This window comes from Podarcis melisellensis (assembly GCF_964234715.1).
Source record: "Podarcis melisellensis genome assembly, chromosome: 10".
In the NCBI taxonomy this organism is placed as follows: Eukaryota; Metazoa; Chordata; class Lepidosauria; order Squamata; family Lacertidae; genus Podarcis; species Podarcis melisellensis.
In genome coordinates this window covers 27,449,283-27,473,917 of record NC_138542.1, presented here as the reverse complement: position 1 = coordinate 27,473,917, position 24,635 = coordinate 27,449,283, and the positions used below count along the sequence as shown (strand labels likewise).

The 24,635-nt window shown below is 43.7% G+C and overlaps 1 protein-coding gene across 3 annotated transcripts in view; it reads right to left on the bottom strand.

Moving 5' to 3' along the window:
- The window catches only part of TMEM117 (transmembrane protein 117), a 198,424-nt gene extending 174,334 nt beyond the window's left edge, over nt 1-24,090 (bottom strand). Inside the window, exons 1-2 of one of the 3 annotated variants that reach the window (XM_081928987.1) lie at nt 23,665-24,090; nt 15,737-16,031 (exon numbers count right to left, since the gene is read on the bottom strand). In XM_081928987.1, the coding sequence (XP_081785113.1) occupies nt 15,737-16,013 (277 nt within the window). In that variant the 5' untranslated portion in view covers nt 16,014-16,031; nt 23,665-24,090. Of the gene's footprint in view, nt 1-15,736; nt 16,032-23,318; nt 23,570-23,664 lie in introns of those variants that run through there. The other 2 variants (XM_081928985.1, XM_081928986.1) reach the window with 2 other exon arrangements.
- Between the last annotated feature and the right edge of the window lie 545 nt (nt 24,091-24,635).

Sequence of the window (24,635 nt, the reverse complement as noted above, 5' to 3'; positions counted from 1 at the left end):
CCATTTGCAAAAGATTTTATTAAAAGTGTTCATGAAAATGTGTCAGTATTTTAGCATATGCATTTTTGTGCAATGTGCACATTTTTGCAAAGTAATTTCCCCCAAGATAATGCATTTCTGTATGTTATTTTCACTAATGCTTGTATTTATATGCCCATATTTACCCTAGTATATGCATTTTTGTATTCAATACCCAGCCGAAGAATTGCAAAAAGTGTAAATAGTGATGGGTGGCTCTGTTTCAGTTAATGTGTTGTTTCAGAAAGCATGGATTCTGTAGGTTCACCTTTCGATATTGACTGAATCAGATTTCTCCCTTATCCCTACTTGAGACCTGCCTGGCAGAGATTTTTTCCCCCATTACTAGCCAGCCCAGTTTGTTACCATCAGTAGGAGGTACCCTGATCCCATCATCATCAGAAGATGGGATGGTGGTTGACATGAGACAGGGCATTCCCAGTGGTGTCCCCGAGTATGGAACTCCTTCCCAGAGGATTCTGGTCCGCCCCCACAGTTGACATATATAAATATCAGTTCTCATCGGGGTAGGTTTCCCCCTCTAGCTATTTTAACTTCTGCTGTGTGTGTGTGTGTGTGTAATATAGTGGTTTTATGGTCTGTTTTATATCTGTTTATTTCAGATGTTTGTTTTAATGATTTGTTATTTGAAGCCACTCTGTACCCAAGAAGGGGGGAGGGCACAAAAACACCAAATACATGATGATAGAGAGAGAGATCTTCACTGCTTTGTGGCCCACAAATGGCTACCTTCGTTTAATAAATTAAAATTTGAAAAATAAGCAAATTGCTTGGTCATGTTTATTTCAGATGTTTGTTTTAATGATTCGTTATGTGAAACCACTCTGTACCCAAGAAAGAGGGCAGAAAAACACCAAATAGATGATAGATTGATAGAGATGATAGATGATAGATAGATAGATAGATAGATAGATAGATAGATAGATAGATAGATAGATAGATAGATAGATAGATAGATGATAGATAGATAGATTAGATAGATAGATAGATAGATAGATAGATAGATAGATAGATAGATAGATAGATAGATAGATAGATAGATAGATAGATAGATACAACAAACAACATCCTGCAGGATTCATCTCACCCGGGATACAGTCTGTTTGCACTACTGCCTTCTGGCAGGAGATATAGAAACATCAAGTCAAGGACAAATAGACTGAAAAATAGTTTCTACCCAAGAGCTGTGGCCTTTTTGAATGCTGTAACTCGATAGTGTGACCTGGGAGTTTGATGGGTGTGGGTGTGGGTGCGGCTGGAATGTGGTTTGTTTGGTTGTTGTTGTTGTTTTGCTTTTGTTGTTTTTAAGGGATGGCATCCAATTTCGTTGCACTTGTGAAATGTTGCACTTGTGTAATGACAATAAAGAATCTATCTAGATAGATATAGATAGATAGATAGATAGATAGATAGATAGATAGATAGATAGATAGATAGATAGATATAGATAGATGATAGATAGATGATAGATAGATAGATAGATAGATAGATAGATAGATAGATAGATAGATAGATAGATAGATAGATGATAGATGATAGATAGATAGATAGATAGATAGATAGATAGATAGAGATAGATAGATGATAGATAGATGATAGATAGATGATAGATAGATGATATAGATAGATAGCTTGATGATAGATGATAGATAGATAGATAGATAGATAGATAGATGATAGATAGATATAGACAGATCTTCCTGATCACTGCTATGTGGCCCTCAAATGGCTACCTTCGTTTACATCAATAATGTCCATGCCTGTTTCAGAAGAATTACTATTATTCATTATTAATAATATTACAATTAATCGTCTTCTTAACCACCGTCTCATAGTGATTTACACATAAAATAGTTAAAAACACACTCTCTCTCTCTCTCTCTCTCTATATATATATATATATATAAAAACAAGATCAAAACCCTAACAATGGTAAAGACTCGTTCATCCAGCAGCAAAAGCCTAATAATTTCCCAGCTAACATGCGGCACTTGAGTGAGCAGCTACATGGTCAGACAGGATGATATCCAAAGATAACGGGCAAACTGTGGCCTCTCTCGCAACCCCACAGACAATATTTGGAGGAGTTAAAAATGTACATTTACTCAGCAGAACACAACTATTTCTGATGTCACCCTGATTAACTTGTTTCCCTGCAAACCAAAGGCACCCGACATCTGTTCATATTTACCTAGCCATATTTTAATCTGCAAACAGGGGGCTTTTAAGTGCTTCATTATAATATTACTCATTTCTGTTTGATTTGACACATCCAAATAGTGTGAAACGAGCTCGCTCCCATTTCCCTGCAAGAAAAGAACAATTAGCGGATGTAGTCGAGAGGCAGTGTCAACACAGTCTCCAAATAAGAGATGTGTTGCACAGGTCCTGCCATTGTCCGCATGACTTTGCAGAATATGGCAACCGTAGAGATCGCCAGGATTGTCTTACAAAGTTGGCAGGCACTAGTTAAATGATTCTGGATCTCACTATTAGCTAAAATGCTCTAATTAACTAATACCGAGTTCTTTTTCGGAGGGATGCCACATAGGTACCCTGCCCATACGGGCCAGTCTTGCCAGACTCTATGGTTGTGAGCTCATCTCACTCTAGAGGCCGGGAGCCAGCGCTGTCCGCAGACACTTCCGGGTCATGTGGCCAGCGTGACGAAGCTGCTCCAGCGAACCGGCACCAGAGCAGCACATGGAACGCCATTTACCTTCCTGCTATAAAGCAGTACCTATTTATCTATTTGCACTGGCGTGCTTTCAAACTGCTAGGTGGGCAGGAGCTGGGACCGAATGACAGGAGCTCACCCCGCCGCGGGGATTCGAACCGCCGACCATGCGATCGGCAAGTCCTAGGCGCAGAGGTTTTACCCACAGCGCCACCTGCGTCCCAAGGAGACCCACATACCATGCATTAAATTAATTTGTAGAGCAATCGTACACATATGGGGAGCAGCAAGGAAAGGGAACTCCTGCTGCATGGGAAGAAGGGACGCAGCTCGCAAAGCGCTGAATGCAACCCAACGGGATTTACTTCCGAATGAATGTGCTGCCAGTTTAGTTTACGGAAAGCAACTGGAATTGTTTATATAGGCAACATAAACCGTTCAATCAAAGCAACCAATTTAATCCATAGTCTATTAGCATTTTTCAGAGGAAGTCAAAGAGGCTGACATTAATTCCACAGCACTTCCTTTGGGGTGTTCAAGGCAGCTGCCATCCCGCAGATGAATCACTTCAATAACTTTTTGCCAGTATTTGTTTTAGAATGTTTTTATTACAGCCTCAACCCAGTAATCAACCACATTTTTTAAAGAAAAGAAAAATCTAAACATTATATGGAATACTGTGTCTTTATGCTAAAGGTAAAGGGACACCTGACCCTTAGGTCCAGTCGTGACCGACTCTGGGGTTGCGGCGCTCATCTCGCTTTATTGGCCGAGGGAGCCGGCGTACAGCTTCCAGGTCATGTGGCCAGCATGACTAAGCCACTTCTGGCAAACCAGAGCAGCGCATGGAAATGCTGTTTACCTTCCCGCCAGAGCAGTACCTATTTATCTACTTGCCCTTTGATGTGCTTTCGAACTGCTAGGTTGGCAGGAGCTGGGACCGAGCAACAGGAGCTCACTGTGTCGCGGGGATTTGAACCGCTGACAATCACCTTAAAACAATAATGACTACGGAACCAAGTATCCCTCCCTCAGTCGCTGTTGTTTAGATCCCACATTTTTCTCCAAGGAGCTGCTCCTCCTCACTCAATCTCCACAACAACCCTGTGAGGCTTGGTGAAGCTGAGAGGCAGGGACTGGCACAAAGGCAGCCAGTGAGCTTCATGACTGAGTGGGGATTTGAACCCCGTTCTCCAGATTCTAGTCTGACACTATATTTTTTTATATATAAACTTTTATTAGTTTTTTAACATATCATTTTCAATAGTAATTAAACATACTTTTACATCTTATTCAATTTTTCTGACTTCCATCAGTCCTGTCTGAAAAACGGCCTCGGTCCTGTATACCTGAAGGAGCGTCTCCACCCCCATCGTTCAGCCCGGACACTGAGATCCAGCGCCGAGGGCCTTCTGGCGGTTCCCTCATTGCGAGAAGTGAGGTTACAGGGAACCAGACAGAGGGCCTTCTCGGTAGTGGCGCCCGCCCTGTGGAACGCCCTCCCATCAGATGTCAAAGAGATAAAGAATTACCTGACGTTCAGAAGACATCTTAAGGCAGCCCTGTTTAGGGATGTTTTTAATATGTAATGCTGTATTGTTTTTAATACTGATTGGGAGCCGCCCAGAGTGGCTGGGGAAACTCAGCCAGATGGGCGGGGTATAAATAATAAATTATTATTATTATTATTATTATTATTATTATTATTATTATTATTATTATTTTCCAATCTAATCTCTTATGCATTTCTTATTTTCCCTATTACATTTCAAACTCATAACCAATATCTCTATCTTTTTCTCCTTTGTAACACTTGGTATAGTTCTCCTTACAAAACTTATTGTAGTCATACTAGCGTAATTTGTTGATTGTGGTTGCTCTTCAAATAATTCATATACTTCTTCCAATCTTCTGTAAAGCTCTGGTCCCGCAGGTTTCGAATCCTTCCTGTCATTTTGTCCAATTCTGCATAGTCCATTAATTTCATCTGCCATTCTTCTTTCGTCAGAATTTCTTCTTGCTTCCATTTCTGGGCTAACAAAGCATGTTCTCCTTCATGGAGAGCACGTGTCACGGTGGGGGCCGACAGGACACTCCAAAGTTGTGGGGCGGGCTAATTGATCGTTGGCCACTGTTGTGACTGGGCTTCCCTTGTTGTTGGGAAGAAATTAATGCTGCCACTTGTTGATTGACAGCCAGAAATGTTAAAACTCCCTGCATGAGGCGTAGAGCTTCCCCTTTTCGCCCGTGCATTAGATTGCCTGTCCCCCCTCCCTTTAATTAGGGTTGTTCGCTTTGACCTTGCTATGCCTGTCATGGGGTCCTCTGCTCTTGGGGCAGGGGCCCGGTAGGAATTTTGTCCATCTGGCTGATTGGCTGGGGCCATTTCGTTTTTGCCTACTGCGTAGCAAATCGTCACAACTTGTAAGGTTGCGGTTAGGCATTGGTTTTTTGTTTGGTTGGTTGAGGGGCATGGATTGGCTGTGCCCGCCCCTCTAATGCTGCTGCTGCAAGGGATTCCATTAAAGGAAAACAGGGGCTCACCATTGCTTTTTTCCGAACCCTGTCAAGGGGCTAGGGCCACGCAAGAGCCCCTGGTTGCATTTGGGGAGGGCTGAGGGCAGGTTTCCTGCTTTGTCGCTACCCCCAGATGTATTCCCCTTTTCTGACTTTCGCAGGCTTGCGGAATGTCAATCTGTCCCCCAATGGGGGGCAGATAGTTGCAACCAATGCCTAAGCAACCACTCACATATTTTGTATTTTAATAAAGTTGTGGCCAAAATTATGCCAAAAACCTTAAACAAAATTTCTGCATGATGTGTGAGTTATTTGGGGTGGCCCTGGGGACCTCGACACGCAATACTCTTGCCCTAGTCTGACACTTTAACTACTATGTCATGTTGTGGGCACAGATCTGTCCAGAAAGATTTATTGTGTCTGGGGAGAGAAATCTGGCAGAAACTCTCCAGGGTTTCAGACAGGAAGTTCTTTCCAGATATACCTGTAGATTTCAGATAGACTGAACTTGGGACCTTCTGCAGGTATAGCAGACACTATGTCTCTGAAACTGTGACTTCTTCCCAATCCTGATGCTTCTCCTTCCTTTGAATTCATGGAAAGAGGCCGAAATGATTCATTCTCCTTAAGTGATTTTGTGGGAAGGGAAATCCCAAGTGTTTGCAAAGGCAACATTATTTCTTCACTTTCTTCTCCTGCAATCTGAACATGAAAGTGAAGCACTGAGATGTCTTTATGGGACCCAAATCTGTCATCAGCCAAGCACTCATAACAGGAGTTATAATACTGATGCTATTCCAAAACATTGCAATTTCTACTCCACTTAAAAACAGGTTCGCAACCAGATTTGGGGCATCCTTGTTTCATAGATGCATTAAAAAAATATTTTCACATTCTGTCCCCCCCCCCATTCTTTTAAAAAATTAAGCAACAGCTGAGAGCTTGCAGAATATCTAAACAGAATGTCACAAATCCTCTTTTGCATCAAAGGGTAGCCAAACTGTTTCCTTTTAATTTGACAACTGCCAACAACCCAAACTAGATGTGCAGTTTTAACGCATGCCTGATCCTTATGGCTTCCTGCACAAGAAAAAAGGATGGCACAGAAACACGGGGTGGGCGGAATATGGGAAGAGAAAGGAATCTCTGGCAGCACCACAGCAATCTCAGGAAGCAAAACAGAGAAGGTTGCCATAGGACTGCAGTTCCGCACACAGACTGACCATTAGCAAGGAATGCCATTTTAATTTCAGAGGAGAGGAGGGCTGAAGGTCCCAATGTATTGTGGAGGAGAAAGAGCTTAAACAAAATGATTTAGGTTATGCATGGTAGATATGGCATGCACACTGACACATAGAACTCTTAATGGCTTGAGTCCCAGAATGGTGCATGCTCTAGTTATCTTCCGCTTGGACTACTGCAATGCGCTCTACGTGGGGCTACCTTTGAAGGTGACCCGGAAACTGCAATTAATCCAGAATGCGGCAGCTAGACTGGTGACTGGGAGTGGCCGCCAAGACCATATAACACCGGTCCTGAAAGATCTTCATTGGCTCCCAGTACGTTTCCAAGCACAATTCAAAGTGTTGGTGCTGACCTTTAAAGCCCTAAATAGCCTCGGTCCTGTACACCTGAAGGAGCGTCTCCACCCCCATCATCCAGCCCGGCCTTCTGCAGGTTCCCTCGCTGCAAGAAGTGAGGTTACAGGGAACCAGGCAGAGGGCCTTCTCAGTAGTGGCGCCTGCCCTGTGGAACACGCTCCCAGCAGATGTCAAGGCAGTAAACTACTATTTTACTTTTAAAAGACAACTGAAGGCAGCACTGTTTAGGGAAGTTTTTAATATTTAATGCTGTATTGTTTTTAACACTTGATTGGAAGCCGCCCAGAGTGGCTGGGGAAACTCAGCCAGATGGGTGGGGTATAAATAAATTATTATTATTATTAAATATCTGACTGTTATGGCTGGCTGTTATGAGCTGCTATGAGGCCCTTTTGGAAGATCCATTGCTCTGCAAGGTTCGAAGGGCTGCAGTGCAGGAGATGGTCTTTTCTGTGGTGCCCACCACCCGCTTGTGGAACACTTCAAGGTGCGTCTGGCCTCATCACTGTACACATTTCACCAGGAGGCCATGGTGCATCTTTTTGCACAGGCATTTACAGGTGGGAAATGAATTCAGAATATCACTCCCGGTACAGTTTTGCTGTTGGTTTTGCTTGCTGTCTGATGCTCTAAAAGTGGGGGGGGTAAAGGATCCCTGGACGGTTAAGTCCAGTCAAAGGCGACTATGGGGTTGCAGCACTCATTTCGCTTTCAGGCTGAGGGAGCCAGCGTTTGTCCACAGACAGATTTCTGGGTCGTGTGGCCAGGGATGACTAAACCGCTTCTGGTGCAACGGAACACCGTGACGGAAACCAGAGTGCACGGAAACACCGTTTACCTTCCCGCCACAGTGGTACCTATTTATCTACATGCACTGGTGTGCTTTCGAACTGCTAGGTTGGCAGGAGCTGGGAGAGAGCAATGGGAGCTCATTCCATTGCAGAGATTCGAACCACTGACCTTCCGATTGGCAAGCCTAAGAGGCTCAGTGGTTTAAACCACCACACCACCCGTGTCTGATGCTCTAACTGCAGGCTTAGTGCTGCGATGCACCATGTGACTTCCTCACTATTTTAAGTTGCATGTAACCCACCATGAGAAGGCAGGATAAAGAACAGAATATAAGAAACATAAATCTAAGTGACTCAGGGAACTGTAGCTCTCAACAATCCTATAGTACAATCCAGCCACATATTGACTCAGAAATAATGGGCCTTACTCCCACAGATGACTACAACCTTTTACAATATGATCCACAATTGAAGTCCTGACCATTTTCACATTCAGGTGAAAAGACTCCTTTTTGTCTATTTTTTCTCCATGAAATTCAATTCCAACGCTTTAGGAGAGGCAAGAGAATCAAGGCCCACCTGGTGACTGTTTTTCAGACATTTATTATTTCAACATTCAGTGATTATTTCCAATTTAGAAAAACAAAACCCCTCAAGTGAGGGCTGCATTGGATTCACACTGTGTATTCAGTGACCTCTGGTGGGCAGTTCTGTTAACTGCCTTCTTTAAGGGTCCAATTAAGTTCCATCAATCTGCAACTTGAGTTTTTCCCAAAGTATCAGAAGCAGTGTTAGCAGCAATTCTTGCGAGGGACAATTTGGACTCAAGTCATGGACAGAAGTGTCCAAACTCTAACCAACGAAGCTATCCACTTGATTTAGATCAGGGCCCTGGAAATAGGGGAAATGATTAGGCTGCTTCCTCCCCCGTATCGCAGCCCTAAATTAAATCAGGATCCTGTTCTGCTGCTTGTGGAAGATGAAGAAAATGTCACCGGGTGATCTAATTATGGATTCCCATCTGACATGTCATTTGACACCCCCTCCACACACACACACATCCTTATTTACCAGGCAGAGGGCCTTCTTGGTGGTGGCACCCACCCTGCGGAATGCCCTCCCATCAGATGTCAAGGAAATAAACAACTGACTTTTAGAAGACATCTGAAGGTAGCCCTGTTTAGGGACGTTTTTAATGTTCGATGTTTTCTTGTGCTTTTAATTCTGTTGGGAGCCCAGCCAGATGGTTGGGGTATAAATAATAAAATGACCTACATGGACCTACATTTTGAGGGCCATGAAACTCAAAATGTAATGGGGGCCCTTCTCCAGGTTTAGTACTAAGAATCTGTTTTGGTTGCAATTCTGACTGGCTTTCTGCAAGTGCTAAGCCAGATTTTATGAGTTGTCATGTCTACCGCACTGCTATCAATGGGACTGTTGGAGTCAAGATTTAATTTTGTGGGAGGGCTTTTTCTCTTGTAAGACAGTTCAAAATGTTTAACGGAGCTGCCCATCTCCATGTGAATGGAAAACACAGAAATCTTTCCCAGTTGGCAAAATATGAAATATGGACCTGCCAAAAAAATCCTGGATTCAGTAAAGGAGGTACCAGCACATCTACATAATTCTGCTGCTAACAAAATTGGGAAAGCATCAACGGAGCTTATGGAAGGGCTGCTTACTTCTCTATTTTTAGATGCCTACATTTGCATCATCAGTGGTCCATGGTGCCAAGTTTTATTTACAAGGCAACTTTCAATAAACTGGCTATAAGCCACAGCTGGAAACTGATGAGCCTGAATCCACATGCAGCTGCTGATTGTCAATTCAGGTATTTATGATTAGGCCACTATTTAAAGCCTTCAGTCACATGCATTCTTCAGAAATGATTGCTATTATTAGGAAACAGTTGAGTTTAGAGCCAAAAGGAACAATATAATTTTGAACTATTGAAGGCACAACAGCAGAGAGATCCTATACATGGTTTCTTGGTACCAAGTTCCATTGTATTCAATGGGCTTACTCTCGAGTAGGTAGGTTTGTATAGGGCTACAAGCTAAAACCACAAGTTTTTCACTGACATTAAATTCTGGACCAGTTTTACTCCAGACAGAGGTGGGGGTTTTATTCCAGTCTGAGACTCAGGGGTAGACAGGGCAAATGCAAAAAAAAGGGGGGGGCTTGTGTAATAATAACAACAACAACAACAACAGTCAGGGCTTTTTTTCCAGCCAGAACTTGCTGGAACTTAGTTCCGGCACCTCTCAGGTGGGCGCCATTGCCAAGAGAACAAGGGATGCATTCATAGTAAGTTCCAGCATCTCTTTTTCTAGAAAAATTGTGCCGATAGCAGCAACAACAACAACAATTTTATTATTTGTACCCTGCCAATCTGTACCCACCACTCTGGGTGGCTTCCAATGCATATAAAAACATAATAGAGCAATAAACATTAAAAAAACTTCCCTAGTCAGTCTCTCTTATACATACACACACACACATGCAGATAAATATACAGACACATGAATTCATACACATTTATTTTCACATCTAACACACGCACACATTTCTCTATCTATCTATCTTTCTATCTATCATCTCTTTCTCACACACACACAGTAATTAGATTTGAAAAAAAGCATTTCTTGTCCCCATGCAGAAACAAGCCTTGAAAACACCCATCAATTGGCTCCATTGCTTTTTATGCCTAGTTGTTTCTTGGGGGCGGGGGGGCAGGGGGAGGCAAACAGAAAAAGGGGTTGCTATCAACAGTTTTGGGGGCATCAGTTCATCCTGCTTCGATCTGCTCTGCGGTCAGCTGCAAGAAAGTACTGTCAGCGTCCAGAGCTTTGCTGTCTTGGCTTAAGTGCCCTCTGCCTACCTAGCAAGGCATCTATTACATTCAATATTCTCTGACATTTATTTCCCAAGCTCTTATTATGCAGTCTCATAATGCCTTTCAAATAAACGCCACATTTCACCTGGGGGTGACACGATTTAGTTGCAGGCACAATACCCATTTATAAAATAAAAAAGAAATTGGGAAGCCAGATAAGAAAAAAAGTGAAAATCAGGAGAAAAGCATGCTAAAATGTTGATTAATTTTCATGGGAACCTTATTTTATTTTTTAAATCACAAACTAATGCACAAATGTGGTGAACTGACCTTAAGGCTGGGGGGAAATGAGAAAACCAAAATTGACAGATACATTTTATGTTCAAGGTGATTTATAGAACATGAAAACCTGATGTATCCATCTGTTGCTTTTTCTTTTTAAAAAAGTATCAAATGTAAAGTGAGTTCATACATATCTCACTTCATGGAGTTCATGAAGAAAAGGACATCTCTCCCAATGTATCTTCTCTTAAAACAAAGTGGTCACTCTCCTCAAAGTTACATTTTTAATTTTGCTTTCAAGGCACTGCTGAACACATCTGACTCTCCCCCTAGCAATGTGGCAAAGAAAAAGAGAAGACTTAAATATGTGCATCTTTTTTTAATGACTCTTTTTAAGATGTTGGTGGATGGAAGTTGTACTGCAGAGTTTTCTTAAGCCCTGATTGTTTATGGTTAGAATCAATTCTTGAGCAACTTCCAATTTTGATTCCAATACTTCGACCTCTACTCTCAGATAGAATATCTGTAATAGCTCTACATTTGTATACTTTAATGATTACGGTTGCAATCTTGCATACACTGTTTTGTCTCCTCTTTTTTCAGCATCTGATCAACATGATTAAGGCTTTATTGCAAACTGGCAGCCTTTATAACACCAGAGCAGGGCTGACCAATGTGGTGCCCTCGGATAGCGATGGGGGAGAAACTCAATTCAGTTAACAGCTAAAAGTGAACTTATTGAATTTGCACTTTTCAAAGTCTTGTGAGAACCAAAACACAGCCCTCCTTTGAAATTCACACTTCTCCAAGTTTCATAATACACTTCTCCAAGTCCATACAAAAATGCATATGTTAGGGCCAAGGAATATATTAGGACTCGTGGGTGGCACTGTGAGTTAAACCACAGAGCCTAGGACTTGCCGATCAGAAGGTCAGCAGTTCGAATCCCCGCGACGGGGTGAGCTCCCCTGGCTCGGTCCCTGCTCCTGCCAACCTAGCAGTTCGAAAGCACCTCAAAGTGCAAGTAGATAAATAGGTACTGCTCTGGTGGGAAGGTAAACGGCGTTTCCATGCACTGCTCTGGTTTGCCAGAAATGGCTTAGTCATGCTGGCCACATGACCCAGAAGCTGTACGCCGGCTCCCTTGGCCAATAAAGCGAGATGAGCGCCGCAACCCCAGAGTCGGTCATGACTGGACCTAATGGTCAGGGGTGCCTTTACCTTTTATACAGCTGCAAATATAAATGTTTTACGTGCATTATACAAATGTGACACTAGATGGCGATGATGGGCTAATAACAAATTCAATATATATATTTAAAAATTAAGCATTTTCACAGCTTTTTTTATGTAAATTCCACCTTAGTGAAAATAGCACACTAGCATGCATTGCATCCGGGGAAACCGCTTGCAAAAATGTGTACAGCATTTTAGACCTGCCTTGTCTCAGTGCAGACAATGGCACAGTTTCATAAACAGGTGGGAAAATAAGCTCAGCGAATGGAAATCCCACCAGTTCTTGTGTCAATGAAGATTTCTACTAAAAGCCTTAAACAAAAGCTGTTTACTTTCAAGTCTGCTGCTCACCAGCTGCCTCTTTGACCCAAGGCTTTTCCCCCTTATTCCAGAGGCCAAATTATGTTTCATTGTGATTCCGGTTAGCTTGGTCACCTTCTGAATCTAAAACCATTCTATTTACTGATGGGATATTAGTAGTTTTTAATATATTAAAAAGTGCAACAGAAATCTTTTTTGGCCCAGGGGTGTCTCTACACACACACACACACACACACACACACACACACAGTAGTACATTAAAGCAAATTAGTCAGCAAAGGTGAGGAAAAGCTTACTTAAGCTTTTTCGCACCTTTACACATGTTTACATCTTCCCAGGGATTTGATAGTGCTTCAGCAAAAATGGTGTTAAGTCAGCATTTGCAAGGCTGTGGCTCTCTCTCTCATAAATTTCTGGCACTAGAGAATCCCCATGAACTGAGCAATAGAAAATCTGAAATTATAGACATTTTGTTTCAATTGTAAAGAGAGCTATGGAAAAGTAAATAAATATAATATTAATTTTCCATATTCCATAACAATTATAATTACAATATGCTGGCCATCTGGGAGACTCCCAACAAAATATCAAAAACACTGTTACTAGCTATTTCAAGTGGGTATGTGTCACTTTACAAAAGAATATAAGCAAAGAAAGATAGGTCTCCACCCCAAGGAACTTCCAATCTAATTTGCACAATGGGTAAGACAAGGGGAGGGTAACAAGGGAGTAATATATGCAAATACAGCTTGAGTCCCACAGGCAGAATGAGGAGTTCTATCCGACACTGTTGTCCAATTTGCACAAAACTTCCACTTACAAAACTTAACTTCCCCTACCTCTCTTTCCCCTACCAGCACCCCAAATCCGGCTCAGAAATGGGCATTTTCTGCTGTTGCCCCTGCCCTGTGCTTCCCTCCGTGCAACCACCAGTTGCTTCAGGTGACATATCCCTCTTGATGTCAACAATGAAACCGAATAGCCGTGGAGTCTGGGAAATCAGACTGAGCAGAATATAAATATAGACTGATTCACCACCTGAACCAGATCTGACTTCAGCTTTGCCTAGGAATAGGTCACGAACACAAGCTGTGTACTCAGATACACGTGTAATCTGAGAGGTATTTCTGTGCTCCTTACCTTTAAAATATTAAAAACAGGATCTGACCCATGTTTGTTTGGTAAAGATTATGAGAGTTAGCACGGCCGAAATCCTCTTTCACCAATGTATATACAGTGGTACCTCGGGTTAAGTACTTAATTCATTCCGGAGGTCTGTTCTTAACCTGAAACTGTTCTTAACCTGAAGACCACTTTAGCTAATGGGGCCTCCTGCTGCCGCTGTGCCGCCAAATCACAAATTCTGTTCTCATCCTGAAGCAAAGTTCTTAACCCAAGGTACTATTTCTGGGTTAGCGGAGGCTGTAACCTGAAGCGTATGTAACCTGAAGCGTTTGTAACCCAAGGTACCACTGTACAGAGAACCTGGAAGCCAATTCAGGGACTGCTCCCTGTCACACAACGGGAATGTCAGTTGTTGACAGTCTCTGACTTAGCCACATTTGTGGACTGAAAGAGATTATCACTTGTCAAGGGCACCTTATGATGTTCTGCATATAACTAACTACTCCATAAGCCAGCCTTAAACAACCTGATACTCTCCAGATGTTTTGGACTACAACTCCCATCAGCCACAGCAATGCTCATCTAAAACATGTGGGGGGTACCAGATTGGCAAAGTCTGCCATAAGCCAGTCTCTCAAGTGATGAACAAAATTTTGCCACACACCAATGCCTAATCACATATTAAAAGAAGTGAGTGATAAGTCTTTGTCACCAAGAGATAGGATGTTATGCATCGCCACTTGCTAAGGTGATCATATGTGTTGGTGCCACACAGTAAATAATCCGATGGGGTGCCCATCTGACAGATACCCCCAAGGAGATCAAGGCACCATATACAGTCCCATGCCATCCCCACTTTTTATTCTCACAACAATTCAAATATTTAAGGTAGGTTGAGACAGGGTGACCAGGCCAAAGTCAGACAGTGGGCTTTATATTTGAGTGAAGGTGAGAGATTTGAACCTGAGCCTTCCCAGACTGCCAGGCAAGCTTCCTGATCTCAAAGCACAGCTTTCCTGATAGTGAGAGGAAGCGGGGTGGTTTTAACTTTTTCCAGGGACATTTTGTCCAGACATCTACATGAAGCAAATGTAATCTGGTTGAAACCTACAAGGAACCAGGCAGAGGGCCTCCTCGGTAGTGGCACCAGCCCTGTGGAACGCCCTCCCACCAGATGTCAACTACCAGACTTTTAGAAGACATCTGAAGGCAGCCCTGTTTAGGGAAGCTTTTAATGTTTGGTGCATTACTGTATTTTAATACAGAAGGAGGAGTGTGGTGGAGTCTCCTTCTTTGGAGGTCTTTAAGCAGAGGCTTGACAACCATATGTCAGGAGTGCTCTGATGGTGTTTCCTGCTTGGCAGGGGGTTGGACTCGATGGCCCTTGTGGTCTCTTCCAACTCTATGATTCTATGATTCTATGAATATTTTGTTGGAAGCTGACCAGTGGCTGGGGAAGCCCAGCCAGATGGGCGGGGTACAAATAAATTATTATTATTATTATTATTATTATTATTATTATTATTACTACTACTACTACTACTAATCACACTCATGGTTCCATTAGCCATCTCCCCTGAGTCTTCATCTTTTAATGTTTTAATTAATGGTTATTGGAATAACATAATGGTTTTTGTGTAACACGGCCTTAGATTTTATTCCTGAGAACAAGTCATAGAATTGCAAAATCATAGAACTGTAGAGTTGGAAGGGACCATGAGGGTCAACTAGTCCAACCCTCTTTTCACCCAATGTGGGACTCCAACCCACAACCCTGAGATTAAGAGTCTCATGCTCTACCAGTGGAGCTATCCCAACTCTTAAGTCGTCCTCATAAGAATGATCTCACTGCAAAGAGTCAGTCCTATCTGGAAAGTCCAGCTCAGATCACAACTCCATGGATTGGACGGAATGGACAACAAAGGCTCCCGGGTACTGAATGCATGCTTACAACAAATGCAAAAAAGCACATTAAACAAAGCCATGCTCTTATCATAATATCCAGGCTGTGTTTCACAAATACGTCAAGACAGCGAGGAAAGTGTCCTGAAGCATGTCTTTGGAGAGGAAAGTTAATGCCCTCTTCATTAGACCAAACAGATGTGCCTTCACTGTTTGAAAGATTATTTTGCTTATAGTCATCAAGATTGATGATCTGACTGACTCATCACTGCTGCGCAGCACATCCTATTCAGCCATCATCTTTCACTCTGCTTTGCTGCCTTTTCAACCTGAAAGGTGTAAAACGGGAACATCTCACAGAGAGGGAGAGAGAAAACAAAGGCTTTTAGCACATCATGGAACTTACCAAACAAGCGTTGATGGAAGAAGAACTTGCCCACTATCAGTCCGGTAAGGATGGCAAGCAGCCACAGGAAGACTTTTAAAAACCTCCAGCCTCCTCCCTCGGGGTATTTGTTGGCTACAAAAGAAAAGCAGTTCCCCACGACAATGACATTTGCTTCTGTTTGGCTGTGAGAGACTGGATCCTCGGCAAATATCAAGAAGTTACAGAAGATCACCAGGTAGGCCACTATCAAGCGGGACCACGGATGCTGGAAGTAGTAGCGGAAGTCTTTGGCCATCCTCAGACCCTTCAGCCCCTGCGTGCAAAAAGCAAAGAAGGCATTTGTTCTATTGTGTTACTGGATGTTGCACTATGTTATAGTCTTAGAAGGGCTATAACAGAACATTAGAAGTCAGACTATTGGCCCATCTAGGCCAATTTGTTCAACACTGGCTGGCAGTGACCATGCAAGGTTTCAGACAGGAAGTCTTTTCCAGCCCTACCTGGAAATACCAGAGATTGAACCCGAGATCTTCCACATGCAAAACGGATGCTCTACCACAAAGCTATGACCCTTCCCACTATACATCACTTCCCCCTGCCACCCCAGCTTCTATCCTCTTTAAACGGGCTCCGGAACTAGCTGCCTGTTTGTGTGACCCTGTTTATCAACTCCAATGGGGGCACACTGAGCAGCTGGTGAATGCTGACAAGAGTGAATGGAAACCCTTAACTAAAGGCACTTTCACTCACTTAGGCCAGCAGCTTCCCAAACTTGGGTCTCCAGCTGTTTCCCATCATCCCTAGCTAGCAGGACCCTTGATCAGGGATGATGGGATCTGTAGTCCAAAAACAGACCCAAGTTTGGGATACACTGATTTAGGCAAAGAGCAGCTTTTGCTTCAATTGATAGGGAATATGGATATGAAACCCACAAAAGCCAGAATGTTCATTCTCATTTCATTGCAGGGGACTGGACTTGATGATACCTTCCAACTCCACAATTCTGTTATTCTAGCTCTTTCACTTCTTTTCTAGATTAACGGTGGAAGTCCAAAGGAAGTCAGCCGGACTATAGTTCCACTGGAATCAATGGGTCATAAAATGAGTCACAACTAACCAGTTCTATTGATTTCAATGGGACTTAAGCACAACTACCGGTAACCTACTCTGGATTTGGGGCCCATGTTTACATAAATAGGGTGGGAGAGGCTCCAAGGCAATGTAAGCCTCATGCATGCAAATGCTTCAATATTCAATATTCAAAAATTCCGACGAACACACAGAAGCAGGATTTTCACCCAAGTCAAGACATCTTGCATGTCTATTCAGAACTAAGTCCTGCTGAGATCACATAACTTACTCCAGGGTATTTATTTAGGCTGGAAGTGAGCGTAACTGAATACAGTGAAGTGATAAATCACGAATATTTTAATTAACTGGTGCATTTGTCAATTAAATTTGCATATGGATAAAAACAATGGGTCTGAAGTAAACAGAAGACTTCCTTTGGTTTTAGAACCTGTGGCCCTCCAAAGTTACAACCCTCATCATCCTTAGCTTCTGGCCATACTGACTTGGCCTATGAAGTCCTGCAACACCTCAGCCGTGCACAGCCTCCTGTGTGCTTCACATCCAGTGTGCTCCCACCACAGGTTTGTGAAGCTGTGAACACACAGTGTTGGCCACAACCCACACCTATACTGTAGTTTCTTGAGAAATGCTGTGTCTTCCCTAAAACAGCTTTGATTCCATTTGAAAACATAGGACATATATGAAGTCATCCATGGCCCCTTTCCATCCACTGGTGCAGACAGACAGAAGGAAACTTGGAAACACATCCAACCACACTAATGTGTAAAATGGTGACCATCGGGTCCCCACCCATGTTTTAATTGATGCATGTGTCATAGATGGAGCACTGATCATCAACAGGATTTATAGTTACTTGTATTAAAAATAATGGGTTGGATTCAAAGGTGTGCAAGTTGAAGGCGACAAGATCCAACCTATCTATATATCTATCTGTCTGTCTGTCTGTTTGTCTATATCTCCTGACTAATCCCTGTAATTGAGTGATTTAAAAAGCTATCCTCAACTGCATGTTGCAGACTTACCTAGAAGCAAGCATCTCACTATAGTCTAAGAACAGGTTTTCCTGCAAATCACCTTGGACTTCTCTTAATAGCTGCACAGTATGCCAGTAAATGAATGACTCAACTGAGATAGACCTTAAGACTGTTGGCATTAGTAACATTCACTTTAAATGAATGCAAGGAGCCAAGGTGACAATATTAAGAATACTCCAGATAGAACCATTCTGGACAGCCCTATTAAGGGTTATACTCACAAGTGAGCAGAATTTACAATGTTTTTGGACGCTGAGAAAGCATTTGATAATGTCTCCTGGAATTTTATGCTTAAAGTAATGGAGTCTATGGGATGTGGGGACACTTTTATAAGGGGAGTGAAGGTGATATATACAGATCAATCAACAAAATTGATGGTGAATAATTTATTGACGGAAAATTGTAAAATAACCAAGGGAACAAGACAAGGCTGCCAGCTATCACTCTTATTGTTCATAGTAGTTTTAGAAGTATTGGTGCAAAGAACAAGAACTAATCAACAAATTAAAGGAATAAAAGTGGGACAAAGAGCAAACAAACTAAAGGTATTTTGAGATGATGTGATGATATCAGAAGAAGATCCAATAGAATCGATCCCAAGGGGACTCGATGAAATAAATAAATTTGGAGAAGTGGTGGGTCTCAAAATCAACAAGAATAAAACCAAATTGATGGCTAAGAATTTAAAAGATGATATTAAGAATAAATTACAAGAAATATCTGAGTGGATATCAGGGGAATCAGAGTGTTAGTTCTTCCTCCACTCCCCAAATCACTGCCCCACATGCCCTCCACAAGTTGACAGGGTGGGGGGAAATCTGCAGCTGAGTACATGGAGGTTCCCACCCATTTATGTACCGTATTTTTTGCTCTATAAGACTCACTTTTTCCCTCCTAAAAAGTAAGGGGAGATGTGTGTGCGTCTTATGGAGCAAATGCAGGCTGCGCAACTATCCCAGAAGCCAGAACAGCAAGAGGCATTGCTGCTTTCACTGCGCAGTGATCCCTCTTGCTGTTCTGGCTTCTGAGATTCAGAATATTTTTTTTCTTGTTTTCCTCCTCCAAAAACTAGGTGTGTCTTGTGGTCTGGTGCGTCTTATAGAGCGAAAAATACGGTACTTCTCCCTCTATTGTTAACCTCTTCTTGATCCATTGTTCTTAGCTGAAGAAATAACACTGCTTGCATGTAGCTTAGGAGTAGGGGGCGTGTTGTGGGAAGGCTGCTCCTCAGACATCCAAACTGGAGTCTCAGCGTTCCTGGATGGGGGCTTGAGCCAGAAAGTAATATAAGAAGAATATTCACGGCACTGAATCCAACCCTGAACGCTGACCCAAGGCTTACAGGCAGGGCTGTTTTTCAGCTGGAACTCATCAGAACTGAATTCCAGCACCTCTTAGGTGGGCGCCACTGCCATTCTAAGAGAAGGAGGGAGGTGCTCATGGCAAGCTCTGGCACCTCTTTTTCTAGAAAAATAGCACTAGTTATAGAGAACATTGCTGTGTACTAGTTTGAAAGCGTAGCTGCTGCTTTAAATGATGTCATCGCATGATGGTGTGTACCAATGCAAAACCCTGGGTACAAACCACTCCAGTGCGTTTTAGATGTTATGTGTGTACACAGCCTCTGTGAGCTGTGCAAGCTTCCAGCTCCCCCTTCTCCTTTCTTTTATTTACTCATGGGTATAATGCTTGAATTAGGATAAAGGATATGCCTTATGCCAAGGAGGCTTTTCCTCCTTAGAAAAGGCACACATTTAAATTTATAGGTGGCTTTTAAGCCACAAGGGCCCTCATAACAGTTTACCGTAAAATAATAACAGACCATAAAACCATCAAAAAGCAACTCATAAAAGAAAATGCAAAGGCAGAGCAACAGCTCCATCCCAAATTAAAAGAAAGGGGCAAGCTCAGTTTTCAAGAAAGCTTAATGGAATGTGTCATGCGTGTGTGTGTATGAAGTCTGACTTTTGCCACTCAGAAAGCCCTGTCTACATAGAAGTGGCCCATCAAGACAGAGGAAGCTGGGACCCCCTTGTAACTATGGGGCCACTGGGCAACTGTTTGGAACAGCAGAACACCCTGGAACACCCCAGAATTTCAGGGCTTTCCTCTGGCTGCGCACTGTGGAACTCTTGCAAGGTAAAGGTAAAGGAGCCCTGGACTGTTAAGTCCAATCAAAGGCGACTATGGGGTTGCGGCACTCATCTCACTTTCAGGCAGAGGAAACTGGCATAGACAGCTTTCCGGGTCATATGACCAGCATGACTAAACCACTACTGGAGCAACGGAAAACCGTGACAGAAACCAGAGTGCACGGAAATGCCATTTACCTTCCTGCCGCAATGGTACCTATTTATCTACTTTCATTGGCATGCTTTCAAACTGCTGGGTTGGCAGGAGCTGGGACAGAGCAACAGGAGCTCACCCCATCGGGGGAGACTCGAACCGCCAACCTTCCAATCAGCAAGCCCAAGAGGCTCAATGGTTTCACTTTGCAAGTAAAGACCAGCAGGGATGGATGGAGGGATGCCACTACCCAATCCAGCCCTACCCCCTGTTAGTTTGCCCCCTTAGGCAGGTATAGAACTGTGCTGTGCATTGCTTTAACTTTTACAATCCCTACATTTCTTATCAGGTTGTTAGCTGCCTTGAGTTCCGCTTTAGAGTGGTGTGGTTTTTTAAAAAATAAAGATATACACTGAGCACCATGCACAACAGCTACACATGCAGCAACATATAATTTCTGTTCCTCCCATCTAGTATTGTTCATGCATCACGTCAGACAGCTTAAGTGGGGGGTCCGCCAGGACAGCATCAGTGAGCGCACAAGTGCCTGCAGAGGTCTTTCTTGGCACTCCCGGGGTTTCTCTGTCCCCCCCCCCCAGCCACTGAAATGTGGTTTGAAAGAATCACTCTGCTGTTGCCAATATCAAAGGTCCTGGTGTGCTATGCTTTTCCTCCATGGCTAGATGCAGTAATGCTTCTGAAAACCAGGTTTCCCCCCGGGGTATCAGGCTGGCCACTGTGAGAACAAGGTGCTGGATTAAATAAACCTGTAGGCTCACTTTAAGCCTGTAGGCTCACTTTACGTTCTTCTGTGTGTGCTCGGTTGCTGGGTGGTTGTGGGGCCCACAATAGCTCCGCTGGGTTGTAAACGGGCACACAGGCCATTTACAATTTAAATTCACAATTCAAATAAAATACAAAAACAACAGTGATATAAATACAAAAATATATACACAACATGAATATACAACTATCGTGAGTTGTATGCATCTGTATGCACTATTAGTGGAGAAGAAGTGTCTCCCAAATCCAAAACACTGAATAGGGGAAACAGCAATGTTGTGGCTCCAAGCATAGACTGTTATGAATAAAGGAACAGGTAAAATACCTGGAATCTCCAGTTAATGGATCTTAGGTGGCAGGGCTGGAAAAGACATCTGCCAGGCTTGGAAAGCCAAAGTCACGGCCCATTAGATGTTAGTGGACGACTATTTCCTTCACCCCCATTACCTGATGAGAACTGGAATCAAACAATATCCAGAGAGCCCTTCTCTCTGTAGTAGACAGTTGACAGGATCAATGGTCTGACAGATTGCTTAACAGAAACTGTGGCTCAATGTTAGCAAGAGGACAATCTCTGCAGCTAAACTATGGAGGCTTTCATACACTTCAATGCTGAAGCGTACCAATCAATTTATTGTATCCAAACCTAAACTGATTGCAAAAGAATACATTCCACAGACATGCATTCCATTGTACTGTTCTTTAGGATTCTGATTTAAAAATAAAGGTCTGCGAAATCTGAACTTCAGTAAAGGAATTTAAAACTGAGCATACTGTTTGTTCCATCAAAAAACACACAGCCAGTTCATTCTGCAGCTTCATTTTGCATTGATAAAGATAACAAAGCATCTATTGTGTGTTTTTCCAGAACGGTGTTCCAGTAAATAGATCCATAGATCTTTCTTAAAGAATGTAACTGGCAACAATGCAATTGTGTCAAAGTCACAGGAACTAGAAAAGCAAGATTTAAGAAATGCCAGAGATAATTGCAACATTTGTTTGGTGACAAGTGTGAAAGCAAACAGCGCTCTTTATAAATCACTGGATCCAGTATTTGCCATCATTTAAACAACACTAGTGGTTTTTAACATGAGCAATTGGTGATGTTTCAGGCAACTATATAACCAAATCTTATCTAAATAATTCAGAAAGTTACCTAGATGTTGTGAAAAAGTTACTGTCAGGGCAATAAATGAATTTATTCAGTGTGTATATGAGCAAGGGAAGTAGACTCATGGGACTAAGATCAAAACAAGAAAGCCATAATTTTAAAACCATCATTTTGATCTCTAAAAGAACTTTTAAACAAAAATATACTTTTGTGGGGTTTCAGATATCAAAGCACTAGTGAGGAGAAAGATAACTATGCAGCCCAGCAGTGGGAGAATTTCATCTCTACAGATGTTGGATTACTGCTCCCATCATCCCTAACCATTGGGCATGCTGACTGATGCCCATCCAGCAATACCCAGAAGGCCATATATTAGCCGCCCCTGATATATAGCACACATTGTCCCTCATATAGTTGATTTCATATACCTTATACTAGCAATACATACAGCCGGACTGTAAAGTAGGACAATGATATCCCCATGTTTCAAACGAGGGACTGAAAGGAAGATCAGATGTCAAGCATTGTGAGATTTGAACTGGGAGCCATTTCGTTTGCCACTATGAGACATCATCTCTATTCCTACAACACTACAAAAATAAGCAAACGCAAACCAACTGTGTTTCCTGGTCAGCATTATGCCAGGTTTATACGACAGGGTTTTACAATAGGACACACCAGAAAAGGCACGTTAGACAGAAGAGGAGGCAGAGCTAATGGACCCGACACAAGTCCGAGCCTTATATTAACCATATACCTATTCTCACTTTAAAGGGGTAAAGGAAAAAAACAGGGCTTGATTCCAACAAGAACTTGCCCCCAAGCCTGTTCTCAGTTCTGGGTCATGCAAGGCTAATAACAGAGGACCCGTCAATCACAGGCATCTGGGATCAGGGGTAAGTGTTTTCAGGGCTAGAGATGCATTTTGGAAAAGAAACATTGCGCCAGGCAGAGAAGCCTCTCAACGATGGGGCTTTAAAAACAAACCTGCTAAGGGACTAGAGGAACACGGAAGCGAGCAACCCCAGATGTAGGGGGCGGGCTGCACTGTAAAGTGGAGGTTCAAAGCCAATGGCAAGGGACTCATCAACACGCAAGCACCGAAACGTAGGTCTCTTTTGAATTTATTCCAGGAATACTATTTCCACTCACAAGGTTGAGGGGGATGTCCGCTCCCCTACCAAACGCATATTTTTAGAAAGTGTGCATCAACACCACCACCACCCCACTCCACACACACACAAACACCATTTTCACACAAGAGGTGGGATAAAAATATACCAGCGAAAATTACCTTCTGTGGTATCAGCTTCTTGACGATAAGCCACCCCCCCAAAAGAATAATAAAAAGCCACCCCTAAGATTGAGGTCCGATCTTCAGCGCCGGACCCTCGGAGCGAGCACGTGCAGAGTGCCTTTCCCACGGCTACATAACCCCAAACGTTTTCGCCCCGGGCTCCCTCGCAGTCTTAAGCCCCGGCCCCTCTCGCGTGGGAAAGTGTGGGGCTCCCGTCTGATGCCAATGCCGCTCCGGGCAGGGCCGAGCCGCGGCTCCCCCCCCCCTTTTAACACGCGCGATCGCGGAGTGGGAGGGTGGGGAAGGGGCGGGCGCCCGCGGAGGCAGCGCGCACTTGACTCACCGCGTCCTGCGCAGGCACGCTGCCCTCCAGGACCGGCCTTTCTCCTTCCCTGCGCGGCTCCGGCGCCACGCGAGACAGTCGCCTCCTCGGCCGGCTATAAATATCCCGCGGGCGGACGCGGGGGAGGGCAGCCCGCCGGCAGCCCACGCCCTGGGGCCGCCCCTCGGGCCGCTGCCCTTAGCGGGCTTTCCCGGAGGACGTCTCCAAGGGATCGCTTGGCCAGGAGGAGCCCGCGGACGCCGGATCCGTCCCTCGCTGCTGGCTCCCTGCGACAAGGCCGGCTGCGGCTGCAATCCGGGCTCCCTCGCCTCTCTCCCTCCTCTCTTTCTCGCCTTCCCTTTCCAGGCCTCGCTGGAAGAAACTAGCGCGCATCCGCCGGGGGCATCTCGGATTTGGAGAGCTGGGCGCGCCGAGGGAACCAGGGCGCACGAGAGGCCCGGAGGAGGAGAGAGACCCTTCCAAGGTCGCCCGCCTCCCTCTTGTCGCACGCCGGAGCTGGCTGTAAGTCACCCAGAAGCCCAGAGATGCGTCTGGCATCTCCAGCTCTTCCCACGTGGAAGGTTCCTGGTAGCATAGACCCTGCAGGGTAGGACAGCTGTAGCAGTGGAACTCCTCAGAGTGAGCATCTGAGCTGAGGGTCTGCAACAGTACCAGCTTCCTCCTCCTCTCAGTTGACAAGGGTTCCAACTTGAATAAAATATTTCCCAGATAAGCCCTGCCTGGCAAAATCGATCACAATATGCAACACACACACACACACTATTTCAATGGCAGCGCCACTGTACATACACTTTGGGTGGGCCTGCCCCCCTAAAATATTTTTTTTTTGGGGGAAGGGTCCTCGGCCTCGAGGAGTTGGCTCAGGATCTTGCCTTAATTTTAAAATTATTAAAAATTTTATTAATCATTTTAAAAATTATTTAAAATATTACCTTGCACCGCTTTTCATCATTTAAGCATATCATTTCATG